Genomic DNA, 13,248 nt, shown 5'->3' on the forward strand with positions numbered 1-13,248 from the left:
AGTCTCTCAAGCAACTTTGCCGCACCATACTGTAGGAGAAGATGAACTCCCATTTATGATTCCTTGAGCTCGCATGATGAATAAGTTCAATACTCAAGACAGATCTGTAGCAGTCACACTAAGTACAGCAAAGGAAAGCTTGGAAACAGAGAACATGCCTATGGTCTAAAGGAATGGTATGTGGAATATGGACACGCCTAAAAGGAAATAAAACATGTGTTGGAGGGAAAGGACTATTTACCTTCTCTTCCATCATTGCCAGAATGTCTGCAGGATTCAGTACATCTGCATAATCAGATACTTCAGTGTCTTTGGTGTCTTTGAGCTGCTTTGTCCGGTGCTGCTCTGCAAGGCTCTCTCTTGGCCTTGCAAGCTGCATAGTGCCAGCTGGCAGACACTTGCTTTCTCCAGAGTCAATTGACACAGGGAAGCCAGCCAGATCTCTGGATACTGACAGCGGTGGTTGTTCCTCACAGCTCTCAACCTGAACACAAATGGCGGCTTCTTCAACTGCAGGGATAAACATCAGAAAAATTAATGATTCACCAAAAATGAATACATCTTCTGCAATTTTAATTAGATTTTCTGCACAATAGACATTTTATAAATATGATTTAATGATATAATTAGCATTTCCAAATATTTAAATGAGTTCTCAAATATACTGGAGATATAATAGCTTGGAGAAACTAATAAAATGCAATGGAACTTTGAACAGCCAGGTTGAACAAACTCAACATCCAGGGTTTGAATTTCAAAGCCATGAATGGGATCAGAAACAATCAGTTAATTTGAATAAATAAAATCCTTTTCCTAGTACATTGTTAGCAGAAATATTGGTACAGATAACTGGAGAAAACAAGAGAGATACGCTCTGAGAAAAAAGGTCCTATATACAAATCAAAGTATGGAAAGCCTGCATAATCAGCATAACTCCTGCACAGCACCAAACATTTGAGATACAGCATCCCAGTGCTTCCTCCTTCCCCCTTGGTTCAGTCTGCCTGTGAAGTATGATAAATCTCAATATCTATTCAGAACAATCCAGGTCAGCAATACTGGACCCTGATGTTGTGGGTAAACCATTCAGCTACACTGCTCCACTGTTCTATCTGGAACAACGCTGGCTTGCAATTTACTTGCAACAATGAAAACATGCACATTTGATCCAAGATTCTCCCAGTTATTTATAAGATATTCAAGAATGAACGGTATTTTAACTCATGTCAAATTTCCATGTTGCATATAAATTAAAGCACATTTGAAAGTTCTTTACATGTCTCCCAAAAAAGCTTGAAAAAAAGATGTTCTGTGTTATTCATTGGCTCACATTATTTCAGTAGCGTATTACTAAAACAAAGTCTGAAGCTCACTTTTCTACTCCAAGTTATTTTCTTGAATTTGTTTTGACGTCATGCACAGTTCACATCGTCAGTTGGGAAAACATTCTGAAGACCTACTCCCAGATCTCTGCTTTTGTAACCCTGATAAGTCCAGGGCAGTTCTCCCTCTAATTCTTTCTCTTTGTCTATGGGGAACTGCTTGATATTCAATTAATTATCCTCTTGTGGAAAACAACTGAGAATGGCAAACAACTGTTTTGGAAACTGCAGGAATTATCCTCTGCGGCATGACACATCAATGATTCAACATGCAACGTCATTTATTTGACCCCAGTATTTTAGAAGACACAAAGTTGTTGAGATTAAAAAGGCAACTATTGATTAAATACAATTACCTTACAAGAAACTAATTGCTGATGGTGATTTTGCATCTAGTCCACATTTTCTCTAATATAGTTAAAGATTGTCCCAAAAAGCAAAGGCGAGTTAAGAAATTCCCAAAGTATCAAAATGCTAGTTCATCATACTTATATGCAGTGTACTTAAAGGAAGGGGAGATCTTAGGCTGTGTCTATAAAAACTATTTTATAGAATTGAAATGTGGATGTCAGAACCATAATCATAAGAGAATTTTAACCATTAAAGCATTTTGTTAGGGAGGGTTGAATGTTATTCTACTGGAGTTTATTTTGGTTGTGTGAATCCAAGTTACAGCCTTTCAAACGCAGAACAGTGCTGATGCACGATTGTAAAATGCTGTACACACGATGAACTTTCATCCGTGACTTTAGGTTTTATAGTTGTAGGGAGGCATTGGCATAATTGTCAAGCTTGGAATGATCATCTTCAAGCCTCTCCGACTAAAAGCCATTACGGGCATTCTTCCTAAAGGATTTTATCCTGATTGCTCTTCCTCATTGGTTTTCCAAATCACACACCAAGATGCCCATTCTCAAGACTTCACCACTGTCACTCTAAAACTAGCCATTGACCATGACCATGAAATTATTTCCCCCATAGAATCAACTGGAATTCCATTCCTTAAGTTTAAATATTTAATTTCAGAGCTAACAATCACTGAACCAGCGGAGCATGCATCAGGATATTAGTTAATATTCCAGACTACAATTTCTCCAGTATCTGTTTCCAGCAACAACTGAAAATGTAGTATAGGATGAGACCATTTGAACCATTACACCTAGAATAGTTCTAGCTCCTCTACTAAAGCAAACAATACTATTCTAATTTTCCTACTGCCCCCACGCTTCCCCCCCCCAATTCCTTTTTGCTTTCTAAACATCTACTCAATTTAGTCTTACACAATGATTCCCTTCCTCAATAGTCACTCGTGATCATTCATTTCTTGATTTAATAACCCTCTACAAGGCAAAACAATTATCTTTTATCTATATATAATGGAAACTGGTTTGTTCAGAAAACTTTCCACTCAAAAGACCAAGTCAACAGTATCCACAGGTTTTGAATGTTCATTGTGCCTATATTTTTAGTAGGGTTTCTTTCATTAATAGGATAGCATGGGATCCAGAATACTTGAACTATTTTAAGTTTGTATGCAGTTTCACCTCTGGTCCCCAACAGCATGAGTAAGTCCTAGATTCTACGTCTCAGCTCCAAACTGCCTGTATGCAAGTGGGTGCTATCTTTCAAATTTAGAAGTATTTTCAATTAAGTTACATTAGGCCACCTCCTCACTCACTTCCCCCCCCGAAAAAAAAGAAACATAGAATTTATAAAGGAAAAATCTGACAGGAAGTGCATACATACCCACATAATATTTTGCATACTTAGATACACCTACCTATAGGTTATAGAACATAGAACACTACAGCACAAACAGCCCTTCAGCCCACAAGTTGTGCCGATCATATCCATACCTACCAGGCCATAGAACTATCTATAACTCGCAATCCCATTAAATCCCATGTTCTCATCCCGAAGTCTTTTAAAAGACCCCAGCGAGTTCGCCTCTACCACCACTGACGGCAGCTGATTCCACTCACTCACCACCCTCTGAGTGAAAAATTTACCCCTGAAATCTCCTCTGTACTTGCTCCCCAGCACGTTAAACCTGTGTCCTCTCGTAGCAACCATTTCAGCCCTGGGAAATAGCCTCCGAGAATCCACCCTATCTATTCCTCTCAACATTTTATAAACCTCTATAGATAGCCTCTCAAACTTCGTCTCTCCAGGGAGAAGAGACCTAGCTCCCTCAACCTATCTTCATAAGGCAAGCCTCCCAATCCAGGCAACATCCTTGTAAATCTCCTCTGCACCCTCTCAATAGCTTCCACATCCTTCCTGTAGCGAGGTGACCAGAACTGCACACAGTACTCCAAGATCTTATATTTTTAAGAACAGTACTCCAAGTTCTTATATTTTTAAGAACTCAGATATGCGTATAGGTTCCCACCGTGTATGCTGTCCTCGTACCCATTTCTCCTGATCATTACATTTGTTCTTAAGTCTCCAATGGGCCATTTGGCCCATCAAGTCTGCACCGACAACAGTCTCGCCCGTAACCCCACATTTTTACTCCCCTAATCCCTTTAACCTATGCATCCTGGGATATGGCCAACGCACCTAACCCGTACATCTTTGGACTGTGGGAAGAAGCTGTGCACCCAGAGGAAACCCAAGCAGACACAGGGAGAACAATAATTCTGAGATCATACCCCCTTGTTATTGATTGGCCAAATAATATCTTAACATTTATTCTCTCAAAACCCTTAATAACTTTGAAAACTTTCATTCGATTTTCTCCACTTCAGTGAAATAGGTTTGACAAGTCGATTCTGGTGAATTTTGATGTACCCCTTTCATGATTGTAACTTTTTGCTACAAGGAAGCAATACTCTGTGATCTAACAATGCCCTGCCTGAAGTCAACATTTACTTCTTTGCATTCAACGCTTCTACATTTAAAACACAGAATTCCACTTGCCCTTTCTAACTCCATGCAATCTTCAAAATCCATATATCTGCAACTCTAAAATTCTGTTCTTTCAATAATTCTTACAAACATCATTTCTGGTATTAGATTCCCATCACAAGGAAAAAGACTTTGTCCTATAGGGACCGAATCATTTCACAGCTCTTCTGTTGAAACATAGGATTAGTTATACTGTGCTCTGGATTACAAATTACATGATGTGGGTATGCCGGCGTTGGACTGGCGTAAACACAGTAAAAAGTCTGACAACACCAGGTTTTAGTCCAACCTATTTATTTGATAATATACTCGCAAGCACTTGCGAGTATATTATCAAATAAATAGGTTGGACTAAAACCTGGTGTTGTCAGACTTTTTACTGTGTTTACAAATTACACTCAAGGAATTTGACATTTTCTATCTAGGAAGGAAAATGGCCCATTTGAAAATCCATAACGAACTAACAAAATTTGTTATTGGCAATCACACTCTTCTGCCTCTCTTAAGCTCTCCAAATGTCTGGCTGAGTGCCCTCTTCTCAAGGGTCAAACAACATTTATGGGTCTCAGATATAAGAAGTTCTTAAAGATTTGGACTTTTGCAATGAATCAACTTGTAACCAGTCTCAAAGAACAAAACATCAATCACAAGATTGTTCTCTAGCCCCACAAGGACAATGATGCTGCATTCCCATGTTTTATTCTACAATTTTCTTTGATATGATACTTAACGCATCTGTAACAACACTGACCAGTAGTATTTTTATAAAAAAGTGTCACCTTTTTGTAGCGCACATTGTAATCCAACAATTGTTTCTGCATTATCTGTTACTAAGTTGATATTAGACTAGAATGTATGTCATCCACTTTCCCTACTGCATAGGATTTTAAGGAAAAGGCATTTAAAATTGGAGAGTTAGTGGTATTTAACTAACATAACAGGAAAGATATGCTTTTGGTGCTGAAGAATAAGTTTTGTAGCCTGCATAGCTATGTAAATCTATTTTAATTTTATTATGGTTTATGATGTTAGAGCCACAGTATTATATTAATAGTCACTGTATTGTTGAAAAAGACATGCTGGAGCTTTTCATTCTGCAAAGTATCCTGATGAGTGCAAGAAGTCAGTACAAGAAGAAAACAACATTTTATATTGTATGAGAAAAGTGTGCTGATTGGTAGCAAGTGGACTCAAATTGGAGAATGCACCAGTTGATGGTGACTGACAGTTAACTGCAAAGCATTGTTTGAAACTTAAACCAGTCAGCTTGATCCTGATTAGTCAAGGCATTGTACCCTGAGGAATGAGTCAGCAAGTGGCTTATTTTCTTCAACTGAAACAGGCGAAATGTGTGCACATGTACGTTTTGCAAAGAATAAGGCAGGGTATTAATATATGTTGCTTCCAATACATGCAGATGCACTGCAAGCCCAAGTAACAATCTTAAATTTGCTGTCAGCGTAATTCTTAGCACACTTAGGATTATTCAGCAAACATCGCCCAAACATGGAATCACAGCCAATGATAGATACTGGGATTTGAGTTTTGCAAACACAGGATGGTTGGGTATAGTGTGTACTTTGTCTGTTGCAAGGGCGACATGTTGTTTGATACAATCCACGAGTCTTTGTGACATATATACCATACATTTGCATGTGCTGGAAACTACATATATTAATATACAGCACCTCATTCTTGACAGACAGGAAATATATACACATTGTGCCTATTTCAGCTAAACAAAACTGGCAACATTCATCTGCTGACTCATTCCTCGGGGCAACCGCTTATTGTCAGTCACCATCACTAGTGTATTTTCCATGCAATGCCTCTAGCAATCAGCATTCTCATCCCAAATAGTATAAATTGTTATTCTTGTGAAGTGTCCTGATGGGTGAAAGATTAAAAGATTCAATAGTCTCTTTTTTCGGCATTGTATTGTACATGTCTAACTAACACATATGTATCTTCAGTAATACAGATCATGAGCATCTTATTCTCTCTAGAAAATATTGTACCCCATTTTCCATATACTTTGATTTTTTTTGTACAAAGTTTCTCACCTTATGCAATGAAACTCTATAATTAGATGTAACAATGTACAGGCCATTATTTAGGAATGATTGTTTCCACTTTCTCTCCTTCCGGGAAGGTGCACAACCTTTGCTTAGTTTCTTCCTCTGACAGTACACATCACTCAAATCCATCTTGCTTGAGGATCAGAATCAATGTTCTGTTACTTGTACAAAACTACACTGAGTTTTCAAAGTAATGCATCAACACACATCTTATTGATAGTGTTTCTCAAAGACTCTCCAATTGGAATAATTTCATTTTGTAAAAAGTATTTAACCTTTTAAAAGTTTATAAGTAAAAATTTCATTTGAGGATTCAAAATTTTAGTTGCATATGGTATCAAAAACCTTCACAAAACGTACAGCGGAGAAATATTAGTTAAATGTTAAAAAGACAGTGATTAAATGAACATTCTAGCCAGGATTATATTATATTGTTTGTATAGTGTTACTGGTTTTTAATCCTAGGAGAGCTTCATGTAGCGCTAATGAACCAAAAGACACTTGGCCATGAATAATATTTTTAAAATGTGTGTTTGAAACCCCACCAATTTGCCAGATATACCAAGATCTAGAAGTTTGGGACAATCTTTAAAAGGAACAGGATATTAGATTACTGTATGTTTTCTGAGATCTGGCAGCGATAGGTTAGACTGCCTCGTGACAGACCTGTCCCGCTGCTCTCCTGCGTCATTGCTGTGGTGCCGGCTGGACGCACCTGATCAGCTAGATTTTGCAAGGGTTTAACTGGAGGTGGTGCCTCACTGCTGACAGTAGAGAAGGGAACGAAAGGTGGAGCGAAGTGCGAGAGGCCGGCCTCCAAAAGCCTGGACAGAGTAGGGGCTCCTAACACAAAGTGCACAAAGAAACACACAAGGCTAATGCAGACAGGCAACAGCAACCATTTTCAACGCACAAGTTCTTTTCTTAGTTAAACCCACTGAGAACTTAATGTTTTTGATGCAGAATCATGCAGTAAAGTCTTCAATGAAGACACAGTAGAGCACAGAACAATGGCAACAGCTAGCACTGTCCTAAAATATCATGTACATGACAACTAGATCTGTCCCTTTCTGCGCTACTGTGTACAATGTAAGGAACCAGATCTGTTTCTGCTTTTAGTCAAACTCTCTTACTAGTGTTATCACATAGAACAACTGTAACTTGATATATCCCTATCTGTTCACAATTAAAGCGAGTAGTTATATCCCTCATCTATGGTACCACACACCAGAGCAAACTGATCTTATGGTACCACACAAAGTAATAGACTCTGTTGAAAGTGGATGTATAATTCTGTATGTGACAATTAACAAAAAAGTCAAATCTTGACTACCTTGCAAACGACAATGAATACACAATTAACAGAACAAAAAATGGAATGAAAATAATAAAATTCATCAAGTCTGCTATCACTGACTTCCTCATAATCAATTTCTAGATATTGGGTGCAACTTGCCTACCCAATCAAAAGATTACGAACGCCGACACTAACAATCTTCCTGAAGATAGTAAAGATCGAAATGGGGCCAGAGACCATTGTCCAAAATAAGAAAATTCTGTTAACTAAGAGGTGTTTAAATTGGATAACATTCAAGAGCATACCGACAATCAGTAGCCGCTGAACACTCAGACACCACAATTCGAAGTAAGGAATTCCAAATGACAGTGAATGATAAGCGCCATACATCCAAGTCAGAGCATTCATGACCTACAGAGAAACTCGCAGGTCTGTGTGTTCTCATGATTTTGTTGCTCTTGTGCTTCCAGATGATACAGCTTATGGAGCACAGACATGTTGCGAAAGTAAATTGCTGATTTTCTGCAATGATTCCTCTTAGTACGTTCTGTAGCCAAAGCTGGATGGTGACTGTGATGAATAATGGGTTCAGCAGTTGGGGGATGGTCAAGCAGAGTGCTTTGACTCGGATGTTCAACCTCTTTGAGGTTTGCTATGGCAGCACACCACCTGACTGGGGGCAAGTATTTCATCACATTCCTGACTTGGTCCTTGTAGTTGGTGGAAAGCTATCTTGGGGAGGAGGGGGGACACTAGGGTTGGGAATCTGGAAATGCTTGTGCCATTGTTGTCAGGAGTTGGTTGGACATGGGCTGTTGCTTGGTAGTTAAATGGCATGTTTCTGGTACGTTGAAGCCCAAGCATGGACGCTGCCAGCTTGGCACAAGCTGCTCCATTATTGTAACAGTTTTGAACGGAGTGAAGACCTAGAACCTTCTGCATTTCTAAGGCAAAAAACAATCTGATATGCCTCATAGGAGTGTTACCAGACACAACTGTGTCAAATATGGCTGGGTGAAAGATGTTGCCTGGAGTATTCTGGCAGAGATACGTGGAGCAGTAATGATTTCTTACTAACAACCATAATCATCTTCCTGTGCATCAGGTATGACTCCAGCCAGTGAAGAGTTTTCACAATGATATCAGTTTTGTTCAAGTTTCTTGGTCTTTGGTGAGTCAGGAGAACTAATCAGCTGTCATGTCTGCATCAAGACTGTGACAGACTCACAAGCCAAGCAGCTCTGGCAGAGCTTCAACTGAGCAGCAGGAAGCCAATTATTAATCGGAACATACAATGCTGGAACTGCTGCTTACTTTTTCATCACTGTGTTGATGACTGAGCAGTAATTAGTTTTTAAACTTAACCCGTTTTATTGTGGCTAAGCCACGATTAGACAATTTTCCAGATGGTACAAAAATTGGCTATGTGGTTGATAGCGAAGAAAGTTGTAAAGCCAGGTGGGCAGAAAAGTGGCAAATATAATTCAATCCAGAGACATGCAAATCAATGCATTTGGGGAGAGACAACAAGGCAAGAGAATACAAAATAAACGGGAGCTTAATAACAACTGAGGAACAGACAGAATGGTGGGTCAGATTCCCAAAGGTAGTAGGACAGGTGGCTAAGAAGACATATGGCATACTTTCCTTTCTTAGCTGAGGCATAGAATACGAGAACAAAGGGGCAATACTAGAATTGTATACTGCACTAGTTCGGCCATAGTTAGAGCACTGGGAATGGATTACTGTTCTGGTCATCACACTATGGGGAGGATGTGAATGCACCAGAGGGGACAGAGGGGATTTACAAATGCGTTGCAAGAATTGGAGATTTTTAATTGTGAGGAGACATTGGACAGGCTGGGTTTATTTTATTTGGAACAGAAGGGGCTGAAAGGAAATTTATTTGAGGCATATAAAATTGTGAGGTATAGATGTGATGGATAGGAAGGATTTTTTTCCCTTAGCAGCAAGATCTATAACTAGGAAGCATAGATTACAAGTATACAGCAGCAAGATTAAAGGAGAGTTTAGGAGAATTTGTTTCACGCAGAGGGTATTACCGATTTGGAACTCTCTGACTGAAAGGGTGGTAGAGCTGGAAACCCTAGTCACATTTAAAAATTGCTTGGATATACGCTCAAGTACCATAGACTTAGAAATCGGGACTAGGTTGGATCACAATTTATTGCTGGCACAGACGCAATGACCTAGAGGCCTCCTTCTTAGATCGTCCATGTTTAAGTGCTAAACAGAAACAAGCTGACTATTTGCACTAAGAAATGATCATTGTTGCGGAAGTGACATTTTGGATGAGTATCAAATTTTGGCTACTTTTCACTTTGTCTCTCTGTTTATGTACTTGTAAAATAGCTGGGAATAAAAGAACACGCTAGTTTTGATTTACAGTCGCACTCCCTGAATTTATGATAACATCAGGACACTAGAATAAACTTAGTGAATGCCTAGATTTGCTGTTGCAGGAAAATCTGGGCCTATTTGTGCAGATATGCCAGACTGGGTAGGGTTAGGGTTAGCAGATCTCCCTGCTAGAAGGGCATTCAAGAACTGTTGGGTTCTTTTTTCTAGTGCTGGCTCAGAAGTTACCAAATATATTGGACTTGACTTTGTAACTGGCCATGATAAAAGTTTGAACTCACCTATAATCGATACTCTATTGTACCCTGCATCAATGGAATGAAACAGCACATCACATGAACTATAAGGGATAATAGAATTAAATAAACAAGCACCAGTGCAAGTGTCAAAGAGACAGACAGCGCCAAAAAAAAACAAATCTTGGTTCAGAAACTTCTGGTCAGGCTACTGAGAGATTTCTCAAAATATATTTATGGATAGAAAATGATGCTGGGGATTGTGGGGGTGGTGGAAATGAGTGAAGAGAAAGAGAGAGTGGGAGAGAAAGAAAATGCATCAAATACTGCTGTAGTTTAATTTTTAAAAATACCTTACATTCAGATCAACAGTTCTTATTCCAGGCTCCAATCTCCAAGTCTACCCACTTCTATTTTTTTTCCTTCTCTCTCAATTATATATAGTTATCTAAAGTAAAATAATACTGGGTATTATTGGAAAACAACCATACTTAATACTAATTTACATGAAACAGTCTGCCAACCAATGCAAATCAGCTAAAGGCTCACTTTAGCTGAAGCTACAGCAGTTAATATTAGTCAATAAGACAATATGAAATGAATTCCTATTACAAATACAAGGACCCTGAACCACAAACTGCTGTTCCTTTTTGTAAACAAAAATCAGGTGAAACAGGTTGCTGAAAATTAGATGTAACAAGCTTGTCATGTTTCTACCGTAAATGGCATTGAAATGGGCATGAATAACAGTAAAGTTGTTACCTGCGGGTGTTGGGGACACTGGTACACTGTTCTGTAGCTCTGGAACATGCAGGGTTGACACACCCGTCCCCATTTCAACATGTACATTAGGACTAACAATATGGCTGGAATTCACCTGGAGCTCAGCTTCACTGACCTAAAACAGGGAAAGGGGTGAAATAACAACCTGTTATTATGATGAGAGGCATATTTTCCACTGATGTGGCTAAGCAACAAATATGAAATAACACAATTTAGAATATATGCATCTGTATGGTTGACGGGAAGGAAGCATGTTATGATTTCTGTATTTCAGATTGGGCCATTATCAATATGCTTAATGGTATTTTTCCTCTGGTAATGAAAGGACCACAAAACAATGTATGTCCCATCGTAAGACAATCTGGACCTACAATTGTGAGTTTATACTCACCACACAATTAACTTTGAAGCAGTGCAAATCCTTACAGCATTTAAACTGTTACAGTCTACACACTTTTAAACCCACTACTATTCCATTTACCTAATCCTTTTCTCAATTTTGGTGATATCCTACCCAATAGGCCTTTCACTTGGGTTTCTTAAAAAAAACCTGTTGGTTACTTACAAGCCTCGGACTGGTAGGCAGGAGACTCCCTTTTTTCAGGAGCTCAGATAGCAGTGGAGAGGGTGGCGGCGTGGCCTTCTGCCCCAATAACTTTTTCTGGGGAGAATCCTCCAGAACTGGAGTCAGAGGAGTTTCAAGGTTAGTGGAGGAAACAGCAGGTCCAGGTGTCTCAGGGGTTGAGATCACTGGAATAGTTGGAGTACTTCCAACGTTCACCGACACCAGCTGTACAAGGAAAAGATAAACTCTTACATACCCTTCTAAATAAGCAGCACGTCTACACACATGCCTTACAACATATACCATCAAACAGGATGAGCATAACCACTGTTTAATAGTCATCAAATTAAAAGGGGAATCTAGTATAAAGAGATATAAGGAAGAGGTTTCCTTGTTAATGGGATTATATGGCTAGATTTTCCCTATTCAGTGAATATAGTTCTTTAGTCCCCAAATACACCTTCTAAGTGTGTTTGTGTAAGTACAAAGAACACTGCAGATACAGTCACTACACAGGAACAATGCAAGTATAGGACTGTCCAGCTCTACTATATTTATTTATATAGTAAAGCATACTTTAAATGGGGCATTTACAAACAAAGTTTGACACCAAACCATCTAAAATATTAGGGTAAATATTAAGGGACATTTTAAAAGAGGAGTGGTACAGAAGTTTAGGTAAGAATTATGACCTTAGGATTTAGGCAGGCTCCAATGGTGCAGCATTTAAATGGGGGATAAGCAAGAGGCTAGGATCTGGTGGAACAAAAATTCCTATGACTCTCATCTCAGTGGGTTTTAGAACTGGAGGAGATTCCAGACATAGGGACAGATGAGGCCACAGAGCGATGTGAAAACAAGGATGAGAATTTTAAAACCAAAATTTGTTGGTTAGCAAGCAAAAGATTGATGGGCGAACAGGAGTTGGTGCGAGTTTTAGATGAGCACAAGTTTATAGCAGCTGCAAAATGGCAGGCTAACCAGGAGAGCAGTGGAATAGTTGAGTCTATAGGCAACCAAGGTATGGATGAGGATTTCAACTCCTGACCACCCAAGTGCCTCCCTGGCCCCCATTCCTCCCCTGCTTTTCAATGGCTCCGCCTCCTAAGGCACTACCCTCCTCTCTTTTGAAACTACTGACATCGCACACTTATTATGCACAGCCCAACCATTCTTTCCAACTGCTGCCACATTGCTAACTTTTTGTCTCCAAGGTCCTAAAATAAGTTCTATCTCCCAGCACCAAGCCCACGCTCCTCAGCAGCCACACTTAGTCTCTGCTAAAGCTTCTTGACAAGGCCATACCTCTCAATTCACTAACTTGAAGTGCGAGGGGCATAGCTCAAAAGATGAGGGAAAACAGTACAAACCTTTGTTCCTAACATGTACTATAATATTCAAATAACTTAATGAGGATAATCCTAACGTGATTCACCTGGTAGGAAATTGATATGACTGGATCTGCTGCCCTTCTTACAGCCACCCTATTTCACTTACTTGTCTACAATGGAAAGTAAAATTGGAAGATTGAGGGAGGGAAAGCTAGTTTTTTTTACTAGGCAGGTTAAATTAAAATTAGCAGACCACTGCAATTCATCACTTGAGTCAAATTCCACAT

The 13,248-nt window shown here is 39.2% G+C and overlaps 1 protein-coding gene across 1 annotated transcript in view; it reads right to left on the minus strand.

Annotated features, from left to right (window-relative positions):
• The window catches only part of brd8a (bromodomain containing 8a), a 75,804-nt gene that overhangs the window by 47,523 nt on the left and 15,033 nt on the right, over positions 1-13,248 (minus strand). Inside the window, exons 9-12 of the mRNA XM_080206985.1 lie at positions 11,631-11,855; positions 11,045-11,180; positions 7,037-7,213; positions 242-510 (exon numbers count right to left, since the gene is read on the minus strand). Coding sequence (XP_080063111.1) covers positions 242-510; positions 7,037-7,213; positions 11,045-11,180; positions 11,631-11,855 — 807 coding nt within the window. The remainder of the gene's footprint in view (positions 1-241; positions 511-7,036; positions 7,214-11,044; positions 11,181-11,630; positions 11,856-13,248) is intronic.

Source organism: Carcharhinus amblyrhynchos, chromosome 18, assembly GCF_965287045.1.
Source record: "Carcharhinus amblyrhynchos chromosome 18, sCarAmb.v2.hapA, whole genome shotgun sequence".
NCBI classification, from domain to species: domain Eukaryota; kingdom Metazoa; phylum Chordata; class Chondrichthyes; order Carcharhiniformes; family Carcharhinidae; genus Carcharhinus; species Carcharhinus amblyrhynchos.